General features: G+C 41.9%; 2 protein-coding genes across 3 annotated transcripts; one reads left to right on the forward strand and one right to left on the reverse strand.

Annotated features, from left to right (window-relative positions):
• The first annotated feature begins 2,729 nt into the window (after positions 1 to 2,729).
• Positions 2,730 to 6,042, forward strand: gal3st3 (galactose-3-O-sulfotransferase 3). The gene is made up of 2 exons (XM_031902447.1): positions 2,730 to 3,165; positions 4,357 to 6,042. The coding sequence occupies exons 1-2, from the start codon at positions 2,986 to 2,988 to the stop codon at positions 5,170 to 5,172; spliced, it is 996 nt and encodes a 331-aa protein (XP_031758307.1). The 5' UTR covers positions 2,730 to 2,985; the 3' UTR covers positions 5,173 to 6,042.
• A 13,014-nt stretch (positions 6,043 to 19,056) lies between these two features.
• Positions 19,057 to 25,568, reverse strand: aqp12a (aquaporin 12A). Of its 2 annotated transcripts, XM_031902958.1 has the most exons (4): positions 24,919 to 25,568; positions 21,807 to 21,923; positions 20,324 to 20,911; positions 19,057 to 20,251 (listed from the first exon to the last, which is right to left on the reverse strand). In XM_031902958.1, exons 1-4 carry the CDS (start codon positions 25,523 to 25,525, stop codon positions 20,118 to 20,120), a joined length of 1,446 nt encoding a protein of 481 aa, XP_031758818.1. In that variant the 5' UTR covers positions 25,526 to 25,568; the 3' UTR covers positions 19,057 to 20,117. The 2 variants fall into 2 exon arrangements, with proteins under 2 accessions (XP_031758818.1, XP_002935146.2); XM_002935100.4 differs by having other exon boundaries at positions 19,057 to 20,911.
• Between the last annotated feature and the right edge of the window lie 437 nt (positions 25,569 to 26,005).

Below are 26,005 nucleotides of genomic sequence, written 5' to 3' on the forward strand. Positions count from 1 at the left end.
TTTCTTTGTTCTAGTATATTAGTATCTACATGGATAGGTCCTTTTTCCTGTGTGGCTATATAGGTATTGTACGGTCCTGTGTGTTCTTTATATGAGTTGCCTTTAGAAGAACTAGTGATACATTAGCAAAACTACAATGGGCATTTAGGAATTTTCAGGTACCCTGGACATTCTCTGCATTTGTTCTGAAGTTCATTGGCAGTTGAGTTGCTAAGTTCCAGCTTGGGTGCCAACTACAGACCATGCATTGCATATAAAATTGTATTTTCTTGCCATTTACTGAAATAGTTTACTAAATTCTGTTTAATTCACTTTTGCAGAGGCCTGACTTTCAAGAAAATGCTCTTCACTGTTTCTTTTGTCTTTGGGATATCCTTTTCCGTAAGGATGTTGGGAGTCAGTGAGTTCTGGAGGTAAGGGGCCACAGACAATTGTATTCATTAGCAAGAACTTCCTGAGGCCTGAACACAACATGGCATTTAAAATACATAAAACTCAGCATATAGATGCTTTTCTTATAGAGAACACCATAGAGAAACAGTAGAACAGTAGCAGTGTTGGACTGGGGGTCAGGGTCCCACCCCAGTTGCAAATGCCTGTTCCCCCCATGACACGTACCACACCCCCCTCCACAATTGGGGTCCCACACATTCCCAGAGGGGGCAGTGGGAGGAGCAGGCTGGGGCAGTGGGGGCCGCCAATGTCTTGCATATTCTGTAATTACCAGACCTGAGAAGGAGAATTGAGGCATGCCAGTCATTGTAGGAACTGTATTGGCTGGAAGACAACTGATTTCTTATATATTAGGGGTTAGTTACCACTGGGAAGGCAGCGTATTCATAGGGGGCAAGCAGAGGTGGCACATAGGCATCCCCCCATTCCCTACCCATCCTATAACTTTTGATCATTCCTCAAATGTGCAAGTTAGGGACTGGCAGCAAACACTGTGTTGGACCTGCTCTATTCTGGGGTATTTAACTATTGAACTGAGACAGCCTGGTTTATTAAATAAGTGATATATTTATTTACAAAATAGATAAAAGGTATAAAATAAGGAGGGAAAATAACTAAAATGGAGGGAGGAAGAAGGGAGAGGAAAGGTGCAATGGAGGGGAGAGGAAAGTGTCTAACTAACAAAGTATTTACAAATGCTGTTTATATACATGAGGAAGACCATTTACCCAACCATAACCCATACTACCGTTTTCCTAAGATACACCCAAACGACAGTCCCAGCCAATCAGGTCGATGTGAGTTGTTTTTAGGATGATCATCTCAGTCAGCTAAGAGAGGTAGATCAAGATAGGTTGCACTGCAGAGCAAATCCCATTGAGCCCAATGCTGCAGGCATTCCTGTTGATTCAGTAGGGTCTCTTCCCCATAGGAACTCTGGCCCGGCGCCCACCCCAGTGTGTACAGTCATTTGCATCTCTTTGATATGAACTGTACTATAGCTGTAAGGGTTGTTGTGTAGTTTTATGGCAGGATCTCTATTGTCCAGAATTACACCTCAGCAGATGTCATGTGATGGAAAGGAAAGATATCTGTTAACCCTTTGTGTACACGTGGGATCACTACTGAATATCCAAAATGCACTACTACACACTGGGATCTGCACCTTGTATCTGATTTTTTTCATCAGGCGCAGAGTAGCGGCCAAACTTGGGGGTCTTAGTAAATGACCCCTATTGTTTCTGTAGTCTGACAGAGCAAAAGCTATGGCAGACAGAACATGCATTCAATTACATTTATTTACAAATAACATTTACATTATTCTTCTCCATGCATACAGTAGTTGGGATGAGCTTTTGGGCTGTACCTGCCAAAGGTGGTCACTAGAGGCTCCAGAGGGTTTCTTAACTATGTCAAGAAACCCAAATTCAGTTGGGAAATTAGTTTCAATACCCAGACATTGGTCCAGTTTTGAATCTTGTTTTATGTCTATAATTGAAAAAATTCCACTTTGGAGACTCATTATCAACAGCATGGAGACCAGTTGTTGGGTCTCAATCCATAGTTAATGAATCTGCTCTACAAAAACGTTTGCCAAACTGTGAGACCAGAATCACTTTCATTTTTGTGGCGGCCCAACAATATCCCATGCTCCACTCTTACTGAGCCCATCTAAAGTGTTGTTTGGCTCTTTATTAAATTGAAAAACGTTCTAACTCAAGATTTTATAATTTCATAGGAGTCATAAAAACATAGGAAACTTGGCGAGTTATGTGTGTAACAAATAATGAGGAATGCAAACCTGCAGGAACTGGTCTACAAAATGGTACAGCGCAGTAGTAACATCCGAAAATATGGTTCCCTGTTTGTGGGATCTGGTGCCATTTGTTTGGGTAAGGCGTCTACACAATTAAGACATAATTGTTTTTATAATTAGGGTCAATATGGTGTCACTTCGGTCAACATTGTTGCCTTTCAGTGGTTTCAGTGTTGGGATCGATTCTGAATGGGCACTTTCTGTGTGCAGTTTTTACCATGGTTTTTTTGGTTTGCTCTGGTTTCCTCTTATAGTAAATAAAATACTTGCTAGTTAGCTGGATCATGATTAAACTGACAGTAGTGTGCGTTTTGTGACTGTAATAGGATTTACATACTGTAAGCGACACTGGGACCTGTATCCAAATGATGAGAGCTATATAAATAAAGAACAAAAATGACACATAGGCAGAAAAATGTCTTAGTGACAAGCTTTGGTCTCTCTGTTGCAGGTGCAATGAACATCTACTTCCATCTCCAACAGCACTGCAATATATTGCTAAGGCCCTACATGCCCTATACAATGTCAGACTACATAATAGCATTCATGGATCAGAGGAGCGTGAACTGCTAGAAAACACTGAGTTGCTTCTAAGACGCCATTTGGATCTTGAGGATAAAAAATCAAAGGAGAAAGGGAAACCACTGAGGGGCTCATGTGCTCCCCGCAGGCACATCTTCTTCTTAAAAACCCACAAGACTGCCAGCAGTACCATCATGAACATTTTATTTCGGTTTGGAGATCTGAGAAATCTCAGCTTTGCTCATCCCACCAATGGCAACTCACAGTTTAGTTATCCCAGTTATTTTTCTTCACGTTTTGTGGATGCCTTTTATCAGGGGAACTGCAGCATGTTCCATATTATGTGCCAACACATGAGGTTCCAGCTCACTGAGGTACGGTTGGGTGTTCCACAAATGGAATAATGTTCCACATAATATTTCCAATATGCCCAATATTTGTTGAATGTTCAATTACAGCTCCAATCAAAAGGCAATCAGGGGGTTGGCAGGTGTCACAAACAGGGGCTTCACTGGAGATATGGGTGGGAACACCCTGACTTGTCTGGAGGTACTGATGGTACAGTGGTGAAGGCACACTTGAAACAGTCACTGAATCTACTTTTAGTAACTGGAACAACATATAGGTCCAAAAATATTGAAAAGAGTATTTTTTTGATGATCATTGTTCTCTTTTGTTCCAATATTGTGCTTGCAAAACAGACTACATTCTCCAAAGTTTTGGGGTTCATCAAATCCAGTTAAGTCCCCCTGCTCCCCACTTGACGTGCATGCACGCACACGCGAGGGGGGGGGGAAGGTGCAGGGGCGAGGTGACTGACCAGGTTGCCTAGGGCGCCCGGTCGGCTTGGCCCGGCCCTGCCATGTAGCCTCGTTATGGATCAGATAAGCCCCTATTGTTACTGTCTTATTGTTTAAATCTTGAAGAAAGTAAGGGTGAAGACACATGGAGCTACTTAGTAGCAGCTACTTTTTCACGGCTACTAAATGCCAGAAAATACCCTACCATAGACAATACTGAGAATTACCTCTTAAAGTAGCCCCATGTGTCTTCACCCTAAGAGTGTTTAACTGACCCATATGAGTACCAGGAATTCTCCCAGTGACCCTTCCTTTGCACCCAGCCATTCCTGCCAATGCTTTTGCTATAATAGAAGCAGAGAGATGGTGAGTAGAGCGAGTAGGAAATGTATTATAATGTGTGATCACGTGGTTTAAGGTATTCTGGTAGAACACAGATCAGAGAAATCTCTTTCCAAAGAGGGAATCATCCTGTTTGTACCTGTAGTTGATCAGTATTTTTAGCACTGGATGGCAATATAAAATCATTATTAAACCAATTGAATCACTTTTAAACTAATTTTAATGTGTCACCCATAATTTTCCATAAAAATATCAGTAAATCAATATATCAGTATATCAGTATAGTGCTCTTTTCTGTTATCAGGTATAACAATGAGTAAATAATTACACTCATTACTGCCAACAATTTTAAAACAAAACCTTTACAAAAATTTTGGAAAAGTTTGGATAGTAGTAACAGTAATATATTTTTTTCCTTTCAAGGTAGAAAAGGTGATGCCCAGAGACACATTTTACTTCACAATTCTTCGCAACCCAGTTTCTCAGATGGAGTCTTCTTTCTCGTACTACAAATCCATAGGCGTCTTCTCCAAAGCTAAGAGTCTGGAGGACTTCCTCCACAATGCATCCAGATACTATGAGATTAAGGGCCTGAGCAGGAGCTACGCAAAGAACCTCATGACGTTTGACCTGGGCTTAAACCCCGATGGAATTTTGTCAACCAAACAGTTCCAGCTGAATTGGAGAACAGTTGAAACAGTGTTTGATCTTGTGCTGATCACAGATTACTTTGATGAATCACTGGTGCTCTTGAAGGATGCGTTGTGTTGGACTCTAGAGGATGTGGCCTCATTTCCACTCAACACAAGGACTAACAGCACAAAGAAGAATCTCTCTGAGGAAACTCAAGACATGATTAAGAGCTGGAACGCTTTAGACTGGCAATTGTATATCTACTTCAATCATTCCTTCTGGAACCGTGTGGAAATTTATGGAAGAAAGAGGATGCAACGGGAAGTAGAGGAACTTAGAAAACTTAGGGCAAATATTAGTATGACGTGCCTGGAGGGTGAAGTTGACCCGGCAAATTTGCAGGATAAATCTTTGAAGCCATACCAGTCTGGCATTGCCAGAATTCTTGGCTATAACCTGAAGCCAGGCTTGGGGCCAGCTGATAAGTTGTTGTGCCAGAGAATGGTGACCCCAGAGCTCCAATATACTCATCTGCTGGTGCAGAAGCAAAAGCAGTCAAAATACTATTGTGTAGAGAAAAAGGAACCAGTAACTAAGAATCTTTAGATAACAAGTGACTTGCTATACGTTTGTTTACCTGGGAGAGTTACAACAAATCCTCAAGCTGATGTGCAGGAATTTGTGCTTTAAATAGCTGTGAAAGGTTGAACATTCATGAACTTGCAGATTCAGTGTGGCCATTGATTTCTGTGGCGCCTCCATCCCAAAGCCACATAGCAATTTTGTGTCACCAGAGAGAGGTCCAACTGGGTGGGAGGAACAAAGGAACACTGGAGAATGGGTTAATGAGGAAGAGGCCAGATTTTGTGTCTTTCACCTTTAAATCAACCTCTATTTTGATGTACAACAGTGATACTCTGAGACAATTTGCAACTGGTCTTTTTTTTGTGGAATTTCAGCAGCTATCTGGTTGCTATGGTCCATTTGCCCTAGTAAAGAGTCAGTGGAGTGACTGAGTGACTGGGAGATGAATAGGAGAGAAAAATAAGTAATAAAAAGTAACAATAACTAATAAAAAGGAGCCTCACAGATCAACAGTTTTTGGCTGCCGGGGTCAAGAATAAAAAATGAAGACCAGTTGCTAAAAATGGGACATTCTGCAAAATACTAAAGGTTAACTGAAATGATGACTTGCCCCATTACATGTTTCAGATGTTTAACATTGTCTGTCTGTTTTGGCACCGCAGCTCTCATGGAATGGTCATTTGTATTAAATGTATTTATTTATTTCTATAGCACTGCAGCCATAGGCGTAAATACAAACACTGATACAGTTATTATAGACATTGAGAATAAATACTTCAGATAGATAAGAAAGAGATAATAACCTATTGGAATGGTTAGACAGAGGTTAAAGGACAATGAAAGGTTAATATAAATTAAAAGTAAGTCTAAAGTACTTACTGCATATCTAAATTCCCAGATCCCTGCTTGCTTCTCTGAGATATGGTGCTGGCAGCCTACAGCAGTGTGAAGCCTACAGTGACATCACTGAAATCTCTCTCCCCTTCCTGTAGGTGCCAGCGGCAGCCTTCCTATTCTCTGAGCATGTGTGTAACTTGATCCTGTCTCCTGGTCTGAGCTACACATGCCCACCAGCCAATCAGAAGCGGATCTGGCAGAGGGGAGGGGGGGAGGGAATGAAACACATGTGCAGTATGAAGCAAGGAGGGAAACGAAGGGAGAATACCTTTTTAGAGATGGCTGCCTGTTCTAGAAAATGTGAAGTAAGTGTGACTGAGTATTGATTAGGTGAGCCAAAAGTGTGGCGTTTTTACTAAACAATAGGAGGACTATTGGGCAGTATGCTTTTTACATTTTGACTTGCATTCTCCTTTAAAATGGGGGAAATAACTTTTCCCAAGGAATTCAGCACTGCAGCCCCCCAGTATTAAGCCTGCTGGAATAGAACCTTTTCTAACTGAGCAAGAGGATTGAGAAACATTCAAACATTCAAGAAATTATTCTTTAATGTTATGTCATATTAGGCCAGATTCATACCAATGAGAACATGTTGTTTTATGGGTTTTCACATGAAAACTTACTCATCTACTCAAATTGAGGAGAAAAACAAGCAATCATAAGTGGACAGGATTTCCAACCAACAGCATCAGTAGAGTCCATTGCAGTTATTGCCTGCTGGGATCACTGCACTGGGCATCATTGTTAGGGCAGAGATGTGGGTACATAGTCACGAGAGTTATTAGACAGAAAGCTCACCTTTTGATTTTCTCTAGCATTGGGAACATAGGGACAGATTATTCTAATAAGAATAAGTTATCTCACTGTTTATCACGTAAAAACTCCTGAATGAGATTTAGTTTGAGGAGAAAAAACTTTCTTCTAATTCAGTTCCAGTTTTTTCCCATGGACTTTTATTAAGTTTTCATTTAACAGTGAGATAAGTTTTTCTCACTGGAATTGCATTAGGAGATAAGCTTTTCTCACCAAATAGAATCTGGCTCATTATGACATTTCTCACAGATCAGACATGGCGTAATCCCATACAAGTCAATTCCTTTCCTTCATTTTTTACTGCAAAATGTGAATAAAATGATTATTATTGCTTTGTTTCTGTTCTTTTGGATTATGGTTGCAATCATTAGAATTTGTTCATATATTTTTTATTTGCTCGATTAGTCGAAGAAGATAATGCCTAACCCTGTAATAGGCTCGTAATCATCAAAGAAGTGCATATTTTTGCCAGGAATCTTGGAAAGAGGAAAGGCTCTACAACATGAACAAAAGTGGTTTTGTGGCTTATTACAAAGTGTGAAAGCACCAAGCTGATTTGTTACAACAGAGTGGGTCTAGGGAAGCCAGTAGAGATGAAAGAGGCCGGTCTAATGCAGTGCCAGGGATCAGACAAGCGAATAGTCAGACAGGTCTAAAGTCAGGGCAGGCAGAACAAGGCTGTAATTGAGATCAGGTAAAAGGTCAAGTCAGGCGGCAATCAAGAGGAGTCAGAACAGGCAGGAGTCAAAAACAAGAAAGGAAGAGACAGTAATATCTGTCAAATAGGCATTTCTCCAAGTTTTTTTCACCCCAAATGTATTGACCAAGAAAGTGAATGGGCATTTTATTTTTTTTTTCATTTGCTGCTGGTGAAATGAGGGGTATCACAGTGGATCCATGCCCGGCAAAAAAAATTCAAGGATGAAAAGCTGTCCAAACAATTGCTGAAGCTATCTAATATAAGTGCCAGTATGACTGATTTAGGGACCTTGCCTAGAAGGGAGGCCTCCAGTGCAACTGCTGACCACACAAGCTCTGCTTATAGAAAATCTTTAAGGGACTACACATGAGGTCTCCCATTCACGACAGACCAGAGCAAAGTCTTCTTAGCTATAGAAATTCTGCCTTGAAATGGGGGACTCTAATCTACCTACACACTAGGCAAAGAAACTCTGCAATGGACCCATAACTGAGGTCTCCCATCCACCTACTGACCCTGCTTAGCTGTAGAAACCAGGTTCTCATCCACGTACTGACAAGAGGAAACTTGAAACTTGCCATGTAGCTAGTGCATCCAAAAGCTGTATCATTTCATAGGGAAAAACTGTGCATGGGAATACCATAGTTATTTAAGGGCACCAGCACCAGCCCGCGGTACCTGTAGCGATGCGCTTCCTCCTGCCTGCTTCGTTCTGCCGGCTTTATCGTTTAAGTTCGGCTTTTTCACTCTACTGCGCATGCGCGCGCACGTGAAGTCGGAAGAAGGAATCGCTGCAGCTACCCCAGTGCGGTTTTCTCCTAACAAGGGCACCAGCCCAGGGTAAAAGGTAGGCAATTTAAGTCACTTGGGGGTGCCTAACATTTTGGCACCCCCAAGTGACTTAAGGGTTGATACACTAAAGTGCGTTAAAACGTGCGCTATTTATAGCATGCGTTAAAATTTTTATCACGTCTTACCGCACGATTCACTAAAAGGATACTTGCGTTATTTAAGTTGCGAAGACTATTTTTGTGCGGTATTTGACGAAACACGCGCTAATCAACACATTGTGCACAAATAGTCACTGCGTGCGAAAAAACGCACGTCATATTAGCCATCCACACCATTATGTTCATACTACTACTTTTTTTGAAAATGCCCATTTCCCTGCAAACTGGCGGCTGCATCACTCTGGGGCCAACACAGACTTGAATAAATCCCACTGCAAAGTCCTTATTGTGTTGCCAAAAGCTCATGAACTGTACTTTTCTAGAATTACCGCCTGCTTCAAGTAAGGGGTTATTTTCGCACAGACAAATGTGATATTTAGCGCGTCTAAGTGTTTGTGAATCATGCGTTAGTATTATTTCTGCGCTCTAATTAACGCAATGCGATAAAATTAACGCATGCAGTTGTGCGTACATTAACGCACACGATATGCGTCTTAATGCATGCGATAATACTTTAGCGAATTGGGCATTTTTTTCACGTCAATTTTAACGCAAAAAAACGTGCAATAAAACTTATCGACCTTTAGTGAATCAACCCTTTAGCCTTTACTTCTCCTTTAAGGACACGAGCCCAAAACTGCACCGCATACTCAGGGTGAGGCCTTACCAGGGACCTATAAAGAGGCAAAACTATTTTCATCCCTTGAGTCAATGCCATTTTATTTGCTTTAGTAACCACAGAATGACACTGCCTACAGTTACCTGCAAAAACCTCCAGATTGTTCCCAGGTAAGGACACTCCCAACACCCTATCATTTAGTGCATAACTCATTTATGTGATTTCTACCAAAGTGCATAACCTGCTATTTATTAACCATGACCCACATTTAAAGACTCACGCCTGCTCTGCCCAATCCTCCTCAGTGACGTCAGGGATGGGCAGGGGTCTATAAATACCATCAGCTCATTCTAACTGCACTGTGGTATAGAGTCACATCCTTTGACTTTGTATAGAAGTTACATATGAGTTGCATTTACTCTCTGTGACCCACAGTATGAAACCAAAGCCACCAAGGCAGACATTCTGGCTGCTGAATAGGCAGTGTCGGACTTGGCTTCCTAGAGCCCAACTACGGTTGCTAACTGGTCAGCATATTACTGGCCTAGCCAGTAAAACACCTACAAAGACCAGGGTTAGTATTACAAATTGACCAGCAACATAGTTGATAATACATTTGTAATACCCTTAAATTCAGCCTCTGGATCACCCACTTAATCCTCCAATCTGCCCCACATCCACAAGAAAAGTATCTTTTCTCTTCTCTTTTCCATGTAGGAACCACCAGTGACACCATCCCATCCCTTTACATCATTTTACATCTTTCTGCATCATTGTCCCATTCCTTCTACATAACAGACTGCCCCCATTTGTCACCACCCCCTGCCTGCCGTTAATGACTTTTTTAAAAGGTTGTGACCATACACCCAAGAACTTGATACCATGAATCCACTCACAGGAAGCAGGAAGGGTTATAGAGGCCCATGACAGAAATAAGGATGAGCTGATGGGAACCGTCCCAGTCTAAGGACCATTGTGTCCAGTCAGGAGATCCACTGGGCAACTCAAACCAGGCAAAACTCCTGAAAAAGGGTAAAGACCTTCTGTTTGGCAAAGTGAGAGAAGTTATCAGTATTTTAATACCCAGTGATAATCTGGTGCAAGACCTGGTAATAGCACCAAAATAATGGGATTCCATTGACATTGTAATACTTTGATGACATTTTCATAGGATTTTTTGTATAAACAGGCAGTTACAACATAGCAAATCACTCATCAACAGCTAAGCAGTAAAATAATTTTTTAATTAATTATTTATTAACATAGGTGTCAAAGTCAACTAGTGCAGTTATGGATAGCAACCAATCAGTTTTGATTAGACAGCTGCTACAAGTTAGAAAATGAAGGCACATATCTGATTGGTTGCTATATGTATTTAGCCCCAGAGCATGTAATTCTGCACTACGTGAGGCTACCAGCTGTATAAAGTTTATAAAAATACAGTTATGGTAGCCAGGGCCAATGTATAAGAGATTTTATGACGCATGTACATTACAGATGCTGCCGCAGTATGAAGGTATTTAAGGTTTATTGCTGGGATTGGGCTCCTATTAACCATTGGGAATTATGCTTTGCCAACGTAATGCTTGTTAAATGTTGCATTTTACAAATCAAGTGTTTTCTTGTGCATCATAGCTGGGTTATTCATTAATTTTTATATCATTACTTTTTCCAATAATATCATATTATCAGTCACCTAACCTATTCCTGTGTATGGCCAGTAAAACTATGAAAATAGTAAATGGTAGAAAGAAGCATTTATGGGCAGGTGGTTGGATGGAATATGAAAGTTCCAATATGAAAAATAAGGAATGGTGGGAAGGGAAGGATACACAAGAGAAGACCAAGACATTGTTTATTGGATAGAGAGCATTTTAGGGACGGCACTAGTTTTGTTTTCTACTTGAACAATATCTTTAATACCTTTAGCCATGGTACTGAAACAAGAAACTGCAGGTCAGTGTGATATCTATATAAACATATAAAAACATACAAAGTACAAGAACCAGCAATTTATGGCTGCACAGCCAGTAATTCTAAAGTATATACAAGGTACAAGGACCTTTACACTTTGCACACTTCCTAATTTGTCATAAATGAGACCCCATATGTTGAAATTCCCAATTGAAATGGTGCTCAGTACGGGGTTAACTTTTCTAAGAGCCTAAAGGAATTTGTTCCCAGAATCCTGTTATGACTTATTTGCATACGTATGAGGCGGTCTCCTCAACCCTTTTAGCTTGTTTGTGAATCCCCACTCCTGGCTCTACTTAAGCTGATCAGAAAACCCTGTGCTTACACTGATGAGCCCCAAGAAGGGCGAAACCGGTCTGTAGTTGGGAATCTGATCAGCTATTGTCCTGGCTTCAGCTTCAAACCCAGTGGGTGAGCTTTAGCCTATAGGATAAACCCATGTAAATGGAACAAGCCCACGTAAATGGGACTTTTCTAAGAGCCTAAAGGAATTTGTTCCCAGAATCCTGTTATGACTAGGTCCAGATAAAAAGCTTGCATAGATATGGTGCTGATTGCACAGGAGAGAGATAGTGAAAGATAAGTATGGATACATTCTCCCTTTAGTAAAGGAGCAATTAACCATTACAACTGATCACCATACATAAGGCTTCTAAAAATCATTTAAACATGAAATAAACCCAATAGGATTGTTTTGCCACCAATATGGTTTCATGCAGCTTAGTTACCATCAAGTACAAGGTACTGTTTTATTATTACAGAGAAAATGGAATTAACTGTAATACTTTGTTGTTAACTTATTAACTAATTGTTCACCTGGGCAGCAGGATGGAGGGGCCTGCCAACAGGTAAGCGATTACAATCATTGGGGGATGCCTAACATTTGGCAATCCCCAATGATTTCGCCTTTCCTTCATGCTGGCACTTGTGTATTAATTATATCTTTCAAAGATTCACTACTCGCTCTTTTAGATCCAGTGCAAAGATTTGGTGAGCATTCTGGACTGTGGGTATACTGGGACAAGTCACATCTCTATGCCATAGACCCTGGCATTCCTACTCAACTCCTCCTGCAATCCACCTTAAATGGGCAATGTCATTCAGATATGTAGATAACCTTATCCACACAACAATTTATTCAACTTAATCTGGATCCGATTATGACCTCACTGATTTTGACCCTTAAGACTTGGTCGAATCTTCCCCTCACACTTTGGGGCTGAATAATATTCAAAATGATATCTCTTACACAGTCACACCAGATTTCCAGCACTCAAGTGAGTAACTTATTTAAGGGGTGCACGCAGCATAATGTGTTCACCTCCGCATACCTCCAATTGTAGTTCATCAAAATTGCAGCACTCTCATTTTATAATCAGAAAACCGCCTTTATTTCACGTATGGCACAGATACAGCAACGCTTAAGACCCTGGCGGTACTTTTTCAAGATGACAAAGTAAAATATCTAAGTGATATATCTTCCCAAACTTCTATACAACTTTTATTGTAAAGTCTCCCTTTGCCACTACACAACCCTTTTTTAAAGACTGAATCAGTTAACTGTTTCATTTTTATTGCCTGGGAATTATTAATGAGCACAAGAGAAAAGGGTGTACCGCCAGGCACACAAAGGCACACAAAACGAATTGCTGGTATAAAAAAAATACCTCCAACCTGTTTATTGGGGAGTGCACATACAGACCTGGTCTGGTCTCCGCAATAAACAGATTGGAAGTATTTTTTTACACCAGCAATTTGTTTTGTGTGCCTTTTTCTCCCTTTTTTCTTGTGCTCATTATTATAGGCACCTGGCCTGGATCTGCCCCAGTGGATAATGGACTGAGTTTACAAGGAACCGTGAGTGTATGGACTTACTTTGTTTGGGAATTATTAAAGGCACCTCTCAATAAAGGGGGACTGGCCATTCCCCACATTGGTACTACCTAGCCTCACAAATGGTTTCTGCCCAAATCCCTACAACTTGAATATTCTCCTACAGGCCTCCATTCTTTGCAATATCCCCAAAACACCCTACAAGCCATGGATGACTGTCCTAAAAATTCTGAAATGTGCCACTGTGCCTTTCGACCCATTTACAGTTATGGACCAATTAATTTCTTCTTCATCTTTGTAGTTTTCCCAATTTCGCGATATGTTTCTGATTAGGAGAAAAAAACCTAAGGGGCTGATTTACTAACCCACGAATCCGACCCAAATTGGAAAAGTTCCGACTTGAAAACGAACATTTTGCGACTTTTTCGTATTTTTTGCGATTTTTTCGGCGTCTTTACGAATTTTTCGTTACCAATACGATTTTTGCGTAAAAACGCAAGTTTTTCGTAGCCATTACGAAAGTTGCGTAAAATCGCCGATTTTTTCGTAGCGTTAAAACTTACGCGAAAAGTTGCGCCTTTTTCGTAGCGTTAAAACTTAAAAGGTGCGAAGTTTCGCGTAAGTTTTAACGCTACGAAAAAAGCGCAACTTTTTGCGCAAGTTTTAACGCTACGAAAAATCGCCAGATTTCATGCAACTTTCGTAATGGCTACGAAAAACTCGCGTTTTTACGCAAAAATCATATTGGTAATGAAAAATTCGTAAAGACGCCGAAAAAATCGCAAAAAATACGAAAAAAATCTCAAAATACCGATCATTACGAAAAAAACGCAATCGGACTCATTTCGACCCGTTCGTGGGTTAGTAAATGTGCCCCTAAGTCTCAGTGTAAGTTTTGCTTTAGGACTTGCATGCTAGGCAATCTGGGACTCCAATACAGTACTTTTAGGCACAGTTTCAATACTCTATCCCCCAGCATTGATATTATGCTTAGTTCTCCACCCCCACATGATGGTGCATATAATCTAAGGATGACAAATGTACCATGGCTGACCCAAGATCACTGGAAAGAAGATGTGGGTGCCACCTACATATGGAGTGTTCCTTGCTGTGCCACATACATCTTTCCTATCTCCATACGAAATAAAATGGCAAAGTAGAAAAGTATAAAATATTGCATTAGTGTTACTCCTCCTAAGCTCAAAAGAATGGGAAGGAGACAAAATGACTTTGGTCTATGTGCAATAGGGGCATATTTCCTGCACTTGATATAGTCCTGCCCCCCTATATCTAAAGACTGGTTAGATGTAATGGATATTTTGTAATGTCCAACTTCTGTGGTAGCGAGGGTCAGAATTTTTCTGGCCTACATGGTGGAGGGCCAATAATAGAAACAAGTTTTGACCACTCACCTTTTTAAACCGCACCCATTTCAAACCATACCCATGTTATCACAAGAGCTTTTAAGACCATACCCACATTAATGTGGTAGCACACCAAAAACCCAGTGGTTGGTGGTCTCTGCAGGGATATCACCAATCTCTCATACATGCCTCCTCCTTCCCTGTTAATACAGCAACTTCCCAGCACATAATAATTACACACCTTTTGGACCCCCTAAGAACTATTTCCAAATGCTAACAAACTCCTATAACAAACAAGGTTCACCTCCCACAGGCAGCATAAAGCAAGCAGAGTATGCACACACAGGCAGCATAGGGCAGGCAGAGTATGGCACACACAGGCAGCATAGGGCAGGCAGAGCATGGCACATGCATTGAGCGAAAAATAAGAAGTGATAAGATTTTTAACGCATGCTATAAATAGCACTCCTTATTTCGGACTTTAGTGAATCGGGCCCTATGTGTCTAGGCTCCTAGGAGAGATCCTCCTGACCAGTCCTGTGCAAGCTCATTTCTTGGGTACTCTGAACCAATCAAACATCACCAGTTCACAAATATACAAATAAAACTTCCCCCAAATTCCTCTTTGTCCTTGCAAAAGTACCACCTGTTTCATCGCACTACAGATTCTAAAATGTCATTTGGATCTTGAGAATAGAAAAACAAAAGAAAATGGGAAACTAGTGCACTCTCCACAGCCACGTCTTTTTCTTAAAAACCCACAAAACCATACCATGAGGAAAATATTGTTTCAATTTGGAGACCTCTGTAACCTAAGTTTGGCACAACCCACCAACGGCAGCTCACAGTTTAATTTTCCCAAAATTTTGATAGGTCTCCTTTGAAGGTGCCCCAGAATTGGTAAACATTAATGCTGAATCATCAGATAACAGAGAATTCCTTTGTTTTTACCTGCATATCTGATGATTCTGCTCTTACATTAGTGGAGTGGATGAAAGATCTTTCTTGTGACCAGTGGTCATAGGAAAGATCATAATTGTAACATGTATGGCCTCATTTACAGACAGGGACTTTAGCACAAACATGCAGGGGTAATATGTTTGGAACCAATGTCAGGGCAGTGTTGCTGGTGCACTGGGACTAGCCACTAATTCCACTTGTAGGGGCTGCTTTAAAGTTAAACATGTACCTTTTGCTCTGTAATTTGGAGTGACATAAAAGTCCAAAAGAGTCATTCATAGGGGCCTCCACTCCCTTATTCCAGTGCTGTGTGTTCCACAAGGCTTGAAAGATGCACCTGTAAATAAATCCTAAGTCAGGGTTCATTAGATTGCTTCCCACTAGCTGTAATTTGACAAGAGCCAGAGAGAGACTGAATTGTGCTTTCCTGTTCCTGATAAGTTATAAGTTGTTAAGTGGCACATACAGAGCTGGGCCAAGTAGTATTGCTTGGCCAAGCGCCCCACCAGCTTGCTCCCCCACCACCCATTCACACACACAACACATTTTTTTAGTAAAGATATTTTTGTGGCTGCTGGGAAGGGGGGTGCATAGAGAGACTATTAAAAACCCACTGGGCAAGACTTTGGCCTTGATTCTGTGCCTGTGTAGTGCATATACTATGACACATGTCACTTTATATTTTTGTGGATTACCCCACATCCCTAGGATTTGTTACCCTTTGAAACAGTCCTAAAAATACAGCATGCCACATTTTGTTGTGTATATATTTGTTATAATATATATTGTTAGGCATAATGCAGCGGTCCATCTGCTTATCTGACCATGGCCCATATGTTGAAGGCACCAGTTTACTCTGTAGCTATATTAGGGAGAATATACAAACCTATATTCCTGGGAATTGTTTCAATAAAGTGTAGTGAGTGTTGGCTTACCCACCCGATTACCAGGAATTTCCTTGCTAAGCCTTCATCTGCCCCTCAACAAGTTGCATGTGTTTGTAGAATGTTGGGAGAAGTAAACAAATTTTTAAAGTTCATGTCTCTGCTCCCTACTGTATGGAACAGCTGCACTGCTATCACCAATGCAATGGAACCTGAGTGTGTACACACCATAAAAAATGTTTGTACCTGTCCTGCTTAACAGAAGGTGCAGCACTCCAAAATGGTGAAAACTGTAAATTTTATTTGTGCCAAAGACTAGGCAATGTTTCAGGTAACCACCCTTTATCAAGCCTGATAAAGGCTACATGGCTACACACTCTGCCTGCCCTATGCTGCCTGTGTGTGCCATACTCTGCCTGCCCTATGCTACCTGTATATGCCATACTCTGCCTACCCTATGCTGCCTGTGTGTGCCATACTCTGCCTGCCCTATGCTGCCTGTGTGTTCCATACTCTGCCTGCCCTATGCTGCCTATGCTGCCTGTGTGTTCCATACTCTGCCTGCCCTATGCTGCCTGTGCTGCCTGTATATGCCATACTCTGCCTGCCTTATGCTGCCTGTGTGTGCCATACTCTGCCTGCCATATGCTGCCTGTATATGCCATACTCTGCCTGCCCTATGCTGCCTGTGTGTGCAATACTCTGCCTGCCCTATGCTGCCTGTGTGTTCCATACTCTGCCTGCCCTATGCTGCCTATGCTGCCTGTGTGTTCCATTCTCTGCCTGCCCTATGCTGCCTGTATATGCCATAATCTGCCTGCCCTATGCTGCCTGTATATGCCATACTCTGCCTGCCCTATGCTGCCTGTGGGTGCCATACTCTGCCTGCCCTATGCTGCATATGCTGCCTGTGTGTTCCATACTCTGCCTGCCCTATGCTGCCTGTGCTGCCTGTATATGCCATACTCTGCCTGCCCTATGCTGCCTGTGTGTGCCATACTCTGCCTGCCCTATGCTGCCTGTGGGAGGTGAACCTGGGAGGGGTTTGTCCTGAGAGTTGGTTAGCAGTTGAAATAGTCATTAGATGGCCCCTAAGGTGTGTAATTATGTGCTGGGGGTTGCTTTGCTATCCACAGGGGAGAAGGAGGCATATGGATTTAGAGGTGTGTCTTAATATGACATAATATAATTCTTTCACATTTGATATCCCCACAGTGAGCACCAAGCATTTGGTTTTTTGCTGTGCTACCACCATTAATATAGGAACGGTCTTGTGATAACATGGGTGTGGTTTGAATTGGGTGCGATTTAAAAAAGGGGAGCTGTCAAAACTGGTTTTCATTAGTGACCCCCCACTATGTATGCTAGAGAAATTCCGGCCCTCGGCACCACAGAAGTTGGACAGCGCTGCTTTAAAACATTTCATTTTGTGTTACTGTTCCTTTAAACCACATTCACATGTTACGCACATATACCAATAAAAATATAAAATTTCCTCAATATATTTCCATAGCATCACTTTGTCATTGGCATTTAGTTCAGTTTATGATGAAAATATTACAAGAATCACACCATTTCTAACTATTTTATATCATAACAAGGTTGTTTCATTTATTAAAAATAAATATGTTGAATTTGTATAACTGGTCATAGTTATCAGGGATTTTTCTCTCTCCAGGTAGAAAAAGCAATGACACAATTCTTCCCAGTCTAATTTCTCAAATGAAGTCCTCTTTCTGCTACTATAGGCGTCTTCTCCTAAGCTGAAAGCCTCTTCCTCAGCAACACGTCCAGATACTATGAGATTAAGGGCCTGAGCAGGAGCTACGCAAAGAACCTCATGACGTTTGACCTGGGCTTAGACCCCAATGAAATTTTGTCAACCAAACAGTTCCAGCTGAATTGGAGAACAGTTGAAACAGTGTTTGATCTTGTGCTGATCACAGATTACTTTGATGAATCACTGGTGCTCTTGAAGGATGCGTTGTGTTGGACTCTAGAGGATGTGGCCTCATTTCCACTCAACACAAGGACTAACAGTGTCATGTCTCCTACATCATTATCTTGTCATTTCCCATCACTCATTTGCAGGGATATACCTCTACCGGTCATTTGGTGCATCTACATAAATCACTTTTAATGTCATATTTGACCGGGGTCTGACTGGGCCGCCGGGACACCGGGAAAAAGACCGGTGGGCTCAGAGGAGGACGTCGGGTGGGGGACCCTGCGGGGGGGTTAGGGAGGCTCAGCGGGGCCCCTGCAGGAAGGGGGTAAGGGAGACTCAGCAGGGGACGCGGCAGCCCCAGTGGGCCTTGCACCCACCCCTGGCCCAACCCTGTATTTGACTCCTTTAGACCACAATTCTTCCAACATGTGACCAAGCACAGTGTCTTGTGGGAGATCAGACTCCATTTTGTGGCTTATGGTGTGGAAGAAGCACACAGTTTTCTACCCTCACCCCAACGGAATGGACTTAAATCAGTACTTAGCCATTTCTACAGCTCCAAGCAGCTCAGAGACACCACTGCACATGTAGTTTATGCCCATATATATATATATATATATATATATATATATATATATATATATATATATATATATATCCTACCTATTTACACGCATGATATTGCTTATTGAATGGCTTCAGTTTTGCAATCAGTTCATTACAATATCATTTCTCATATTCATTTTATTTTTTATTATTCGTTACAGTTTCACCTTTGCCATAACCATCCAGTAAAATTCTACAGATTTCACTCTCAGTCTTGTTTATTTGAGTGTGGGAAGGTTTAGCTACGTGTCAGGCTACATACTAACTCAGGGTAACACGTAGTAAGGACAGAACAAACAGCACAAAGAAGAATCTTACTAAGGAAACTCAAGACATGATTAAAAGCTGGAGCGAGTATAATTGTATAACTACTTTAATTATTCCTTCTGGAACAGTGTGGCAATTTGTGGAACAGAGAGAATGCAATGGGAAGTAGAGGAACATAGAAAGCCATACCAGTCTGGGACGGCCAAAATCTTGCCTATAACCTGAAGCCAGGCTTGGGGCCAGCTGATACGTTGTTGTGCCAGAGAATGGTGACTCCAACACTCCAGTATATTAAACTGCTGGTGCTGAAGCAAACAGTTGAAATACTATTGTATTGAGAAAAAAAATCAACAGCATACAAATATTGAGAATACTTTTTGTTGATCTCATGCTATCTTTGTTTACCAGTAATAATTAGAACACCTGGTCAGTGTCTCTGTCTTATCTCTAAAACATCTCACTGTGTCCTTTATTGCAGTATCCCAGTTGCCTGCTGTCCCTACCCCTCCACTTGTCCTTTGAAGTCCTCCGTTGGGACATCATAATTCTGCATTACTGTAAAGAAGTCATATTGGGTGGAAAGCACAAAGGGCCGGTACAATAGGAGGGCTGATGAAGTGCTTGTATAGGGACAGAGCTCCACAAACCCCAGTTTGCCTTTTAGTGCCCTTGCACTTCTTTCCTCCAGTCATTGTAAATGACCATTATGGAGTTATAGTTCAGCTTCAAGAAAACTATAAAGAGCTTACTGAGTGCATGTACCTGCTTATAACTGTAACCCTGTTTCACAGTGGCTGTGTTTTACCTCTGTGTATATACACACACATATAAATATATATACTGTTATAGAATAATAATAAGTAATTAATTAAAAGGGGATTTATAGAAGATACATTTAGCAAATGCAAGATTTAATTCTTGTCTAAAGGACAAAATATAAACCAGTGGCTGAACACTCTCTTTAGCCCCTTGATATGAATTACATTGAACACACTGTTCGGAACCTTCAATTCTATTTTTCTAATAATAAAAAACAATGGGACCAATGGTTCTGAAAATGTAACAGATTCATTCCTTTCTTCAAAAATGATGCGTTGGAATAGCTCCTATGTTTCATTCTCCCATCATTGTCACTGTAGCGCTTAGCTGCTTCATTTCTGGGCTGCTTTCCTAGATCCATCTTGAGCAGCTTTCTTAGATCCATCTTGATTGGATTTCTTAGATCCATCTTGATTGGCTTTCTTAGATCCATCTTGATTGGCTTTCTTAGATCCATCTTGATTGGCTTTCTTAGACCCATCTTGACCACCTTTCTTAGATCCACCTTGAACAGCTTTCTTAGACCCATCTTGATCACCTTTCTTAGATCCATCTTGATTGGCTTTCTTAGACCCATCTTGACCACCTTTCTTAGATCCATCTTGACCACCTTTCTTAGACCCATTTTGACCACCTTGCTTAGATCCATCTTGACCACCTTTCTTAGATGCATCTTGACCACCTTTCTTAGACCCATCTTGACCACCTTTCTTAGACCCTTCTTGTCCACCTTTCTTAGATCCATCTTGAACAGCTTTCTTAGACCCATCTTGACCAGCTTTCTTAGACCCATCTTGATTGGCTTTCTTAGACCCATCTTGAGTGGCTTTCTTAGATCTATCTTGATCGGCTTTCTTAGATCCATCTTGACCAGATTTCTTAGACCCATCTTGACTGGCTTTCTTAGACCCATCTTGATCAGCTTTCTTAGACCCGTCTTGATCAGCTTTCTTCTCAGATCCTTTTCTATTTTGAGGAGATGTAAGATTATCTGTAGCCTTAGCTTTAGGGGCATGAAGTGCTTTTGCCTTTGGAGTTTTGTATTTGCCCTTCTGGGAGTACAGCAGGTTTCTCTGGAAGAGCAGAGGGATGTTGCCTTGATATAAGAAGAGTGCCAGCATCATGCCTGAAAAAGAAGATTCAGCTAATAATTATTCTGCCAGGGTTACAGAAAGGTTAAAATGTTTTTATATGTTTTACAAACTGACAAATTCTAGGAGTAATATGAGAAATTGAAAGAAGCTGAAAGAAATTAAGAGAAATGTTAAAGCCTACACAAAGTACATTCTTTTGTCTATAAAGGTTTTACGTCATTCAGATGATAATATACAATATCTAGTAGTGAAAAAGCAAATGGATTTGTTGCTGCCACTAAACTAAAGAAGCCTTTTGGATAAATGGTGAATTGTTACAACAACCTTGTGTTATATTTGTAGTATCATTCATGTAGTAAAAAGTAATATTCCCTTTGCTATAGCTTTGAATTATATACTCCAGGATGGGGATACCTAACAGACAGAAGTTTCTGGCATCTATAAAGGTTAGAGGCCAATGCTTTACCATAGTTATTGACAGGAACTGTCTGCCAGGCTAATGGCACAAGGGCTTTGGGGCAGATGTGTTTTTCACCTGAAAAAAAAGGGCTAAACAGCCCCAAAAAGTAGTTTTTTTTGGTATTTTATGTATTTTATTATGAGTCATTATTTTATGAGTCATTATTTGCCATTATTTGCCAGCAGTCCAAATGCTTACATTATCTTATGTGCCTAAAGTTTAAAGGTTCTCATACAAAGATAGATGTCAACTTCTGCCTCAGAGACTCTTGATCAATTGAGTAACTTATTGCACCCAGAATGAAGACATAACAAATCAATCTTATCCACACTTGTTTTGATATCCACGATGACCAAATCTCACATTATCTAGCCGTTGGCCCAGCATGAATTTATATAAATTATGTCCACCTTTTGGAATTCTTCTGAAAAAGAAATGGTAACACTAAGCTACAACAAAATACTCACCAGCCAAAGGGCCACACCAATACACCAGTGCATATTCCCTTAGGGTGTTTCCAGAGCATTGGAAGGTCACTGAGGAAGCCAGTGTGGGGTTAAAGAATGCTGCAGTGTATGATCCAGCTAAACAAAAGAATAAGAGTAAATTGTGAGTAAGCTGTGAGTAGCAGCCATGCACCATTATTTAGTCACAATGTTTACCTTGCAGTGGTAATTGTGAGAGTCATTGTACCCTCTGGGCCGAGTGCTCACACAATTGTAAAAATACATACTTTTTTCACTTACTTATTCTGATCTGCGCAGTGGTGTAGGCTACAGCAGACCCTGTGTGATTATGGAGGGGGGGGGGGGCTGAGGGAGATCAGAGCATGGATGGTTACAGGGTCTGCTATGGCTAGTAAGTACAGGAGTAAGTGAGCGCCATACATACATAAATGGAGGTGGGGTGGGCAGATGCTGGGCCTGCGGTTTCAAGCTGCTCCCGCCCCCCATGAAAAATGTCCCTGCGGGAAACATTGAAACGAAAACAATAACCTAGCCATGAGTTAAATGGACCTGCTACAGTGACATAGCACATACATGGGCACATACTGTAGATATGCAGTATAGGCACTAGGAAACAGATTTGGAAACCAACCATATGGAAATATTGTGTCAGTTGTTAGTTGTTTATACGTTACACTTACCTATAATAAACATGGCTTACTAGCTATAGAGGCTTCTTTATGACAGGTGGTTGGCATATATGCCATTACTTCATGGTATGCAAGTTATTACAGTGAGTTGTACATTGTAGTGTATGGAAAAGAACTATAGTCTTTTATTGAACAAAAAAAAAGAGAAGCTCATCAACCCATAGTAAATGGCCCAATTAAAGCTGATTGCTGACAGCACTTCTGTACCTGCTATACGTGTAGTAGTTGAATCCCAAGCACAACAGTGTTAAACCTACATATTATCATAAAAGGGTACATAAAACCCTGTATAAAGTTAGTCTGGTTTAATTGGTACTTAGACACTGGACTGTTCCTATATCCATTAACCTTACGTTTTGCATGATTGCCAACACCTTGCACTGGGAGAAATGAAGGTCAAACAACAAACTCATATTGATAGGCCAGTGGGACACTCAGCAGAGTCCTGAAGAAAGATGTGCAGCAAAACATGACTTGCCAGTCTGGTAAATGCAAAATCTGCTGCTCTATGGGACCCTCTTTGACAGGTGTGTGTTCATTTCTCCCCTAGGTCATTATGGAAATCCCCACACCCTAGTCTTTAGCTCTCCAAATATATTCTTCAACCCTTCTAGTTGCACATATGGCTCCAATTATAGCGCTACTCAGCATGAGGAATCTCCAAGTTTGTTCACCTGTTCACACCTCAGACAGAATGTAGAAGCAGTGCTTGTATTGTGTCATTGTATGTACTGCAGTACAAACATCTTCATCTTCGTGTAGCCATGATCAGTTACTTGCATAGTCATTATAGGTTTTCCTGTCTCTTTCCCTACTCTGCCTGTCCTGCCCTATGGTGCCTGTGTGTGCCATACTCTACCTGCCCTATGCTGCCTGTGTGTGCCATACTCTGCCTGCCCTATGCTGCCTTTGTGTGCCATACTCTGCCTGCCCTATGCTGCCTGTGTGTGCCATACTCTGCCCTATGCTGCCTGTGTGTGCCATACTCTGCCTGCCCTACCCTGCCTGTGTGTGCCGTACTCTGCCTGCCCTACCCTGCCTGTGTGTGTCATATTCTGCCTGTGTGTGCCATACTCTGCCTGCCCTATGTTGCCTGTGTGTGCCATCCTCTGCCTGCCCTATGCTGCCTGTGTGTGCCATACTCTGCCTGCCCTACCCTGCCTGTGTGTGCCGTACTCTGCCTGCCCTACCCTGCCTGTGTGTGTTATATTCTGCCTGTGTGTGCCATACTCTGCCTGCCCTATGTTGCCTGTGTGTGCCATCCTCTGCCTGCCCTATGCTGCCTGTGTGTGCCATACTCTGCCTGCCCTACCCTGCCTGTGTGTGCCGTACTTTGCCTGCCCTAACCTGCCTGTGTGTGTCATATTCTGCCTGTGTGTGCCATATTCTGCCTGCCCTATAATGCCTGTGTGTGCCATACTCTGCCTGCCCTATGCTGCCTGTGTGTGCCATACTCTGCCTGCCCTATGCTGCCTGTGCGTGCCATACTCTGCCTGCCCTATGCTGCCTGTGTGTGCCATACTCTGCCTGCCCTTTGCTGCCTGTGTGTGCCGTACTCTGCCTGCCCTACCCTGCCTGTGTGTGCCATACTCTGCCTGCCCTATGCTGCCTGTGTGTGCCATACTCTGCCTGCCCTATGCTGCCTGTGTGTGCCATACTCTGCCTGCCCCATGCTGCCTGTGTGTGCCATACTCTGCCTGCCCTATGCCACCTGTGTGTGCCATACTCTGCCTGCTCTTCTGCTTGTGTGCCATACTCAGCCTGCCCTATGCTGCCTTGTGGATCTGGTGGGGGTTTTTATGCATTTGCAAATAGTTGTTAGGGGGTCCCTAAGGTTTGTTAATATGTACTGGGGGTTGCTGTGCTGCCCACAGGGGAGGAAAAGCCATATGGATTTCAGGGTGTGGCTTAATATGACATAATGAACTTCTTTCATGGATATCCCTCCAGTGAGCACCAACCACTTGGGTATTTGCTGTGCTACCACCATTAATCTGGGTATGGTCTTAAAAGCTCTTGGGATAACATGGGTGTGGTTTGACGTGGGTTCAGTTTAAAAAAAGGGGTGTGGTCAAAATTGGCTTCTATTATTGGCCCTCCACTATGTAGGCCAGAAAAATTCAAGCCCTTGGTACCACAGACATGGGACAGCACTGATCTATATGTTTTTTGCCATAAAGTATCGCATGGGAATGCAGAAACCAGTGATCTCAAGAACTCTCCAGTAAAAAGTCAAATCCCATAGTGAAGCATGGCTATGATCAGAAAAACTGCCATTAAACTTAGAAATTGTGTCCAAACATTTGTGTTAGGTAACAGGAGGCGTTACTGATCACTAAGGAGGCATTACTGTGTAAAATTCCCACAGTAATATTTAATACATGATAAAAGCAGACAAGAGAGAAGATATGGCTGATTCTTACCTGCGTAAGACAGAAGAGAGACAGTAAGTGCAGCAATAGGAACCCTGTAGGCCAGCCTTGTGGTCTTGAAGCGAAGGAGCACCAAATGGTAACAGAATGCGCATAACCCTTCAACAAACACACCATGAGCAACTGAGGTTTGCAGAGATGAGCTGCAGTCCTGAGCCATGAGATTCTGAATCATGTGGAATTCGGTGAGCTCCAAAGCCCAATAATGTTTGGTTAGCACCTTAGCAGCCTCCATGCCCATGTACTGTGTCAGTAACCTAGCCGCCGTGTCTAGAAGAGGAGAGTCACGGAGAAGGAACTCCTGCAATGACACTGCTGAGTTGCCAGATGCTTTATCAAAAGTGAATCCATGGGCAATGAACAGAAGAAAAAGCAGAGTGGTGATTACATCGGGGCCATAACCACCTCCCCACATCCCAATTTCCACCAGCATCCGCAACTCCAGACAACAAGCACATAACTGCAATGAACTGGCCAACTCACTGGCTGTGCACTGATACAGCCTATCAGGCAGAAGCCTTCTGGTTGCCCAGCGGAGAAGCTGGCACAGTGCTATAGTTGAGGCAAAGAAAGCCACCAAGATGTTCAGGCCAGCCATGGCTGTATTGAAGCACAAGGCAGCAGTGAAAAAGGATATGAACCCTGTGCTTCTCTTGTTATATACTTGCTCTGAAAAGTAAACGTGGCCAAAGCTACAGCCAGTCAGTGCAAGGTCACATCTGGGAAACTGCAGGTGAGCAACTTTCTTCTTCACCCAGCATGCATCACACTTGTTTAACTTCTTTAATGCTAACACTAAAAGTGTAATGCCCCTGGATATTTTGGCAATCATTAAGCATGGCCATTAAATGAATATATTCACAGCTGAAATGTGAGATAGAATATGGAGGAATCATGTGTTAGCTTCTATCTTGTATTTTCTGCTTAAAGAGTGTATTTTTATAAAGCTTTCTTGTGTTGCCTGCCTGTGTCCTTGCACCAACATATGTTGATTATACTGAAACCTGAAACTTTCAAAATGCACAGATAAGGGTCTAGCGAGTGAAGCAAATTTCACGGAGTGGCCACAAATTGATTC

Source organism: Xenopus tropicalis, chromosome 5 (genome assembly GCF_000004195.4).
Source record: "Xenopus tropicalis strain Nigerian chromosome 5, UCB_Xtro_10.0, whole genome shotgun sequence".
NCBI classification, from domain to species: Eukaryota; Metazoa; Chordata; class Amphibia; order Anura; family Pipidae; genus Xenopus; species Xenopus tropicalis.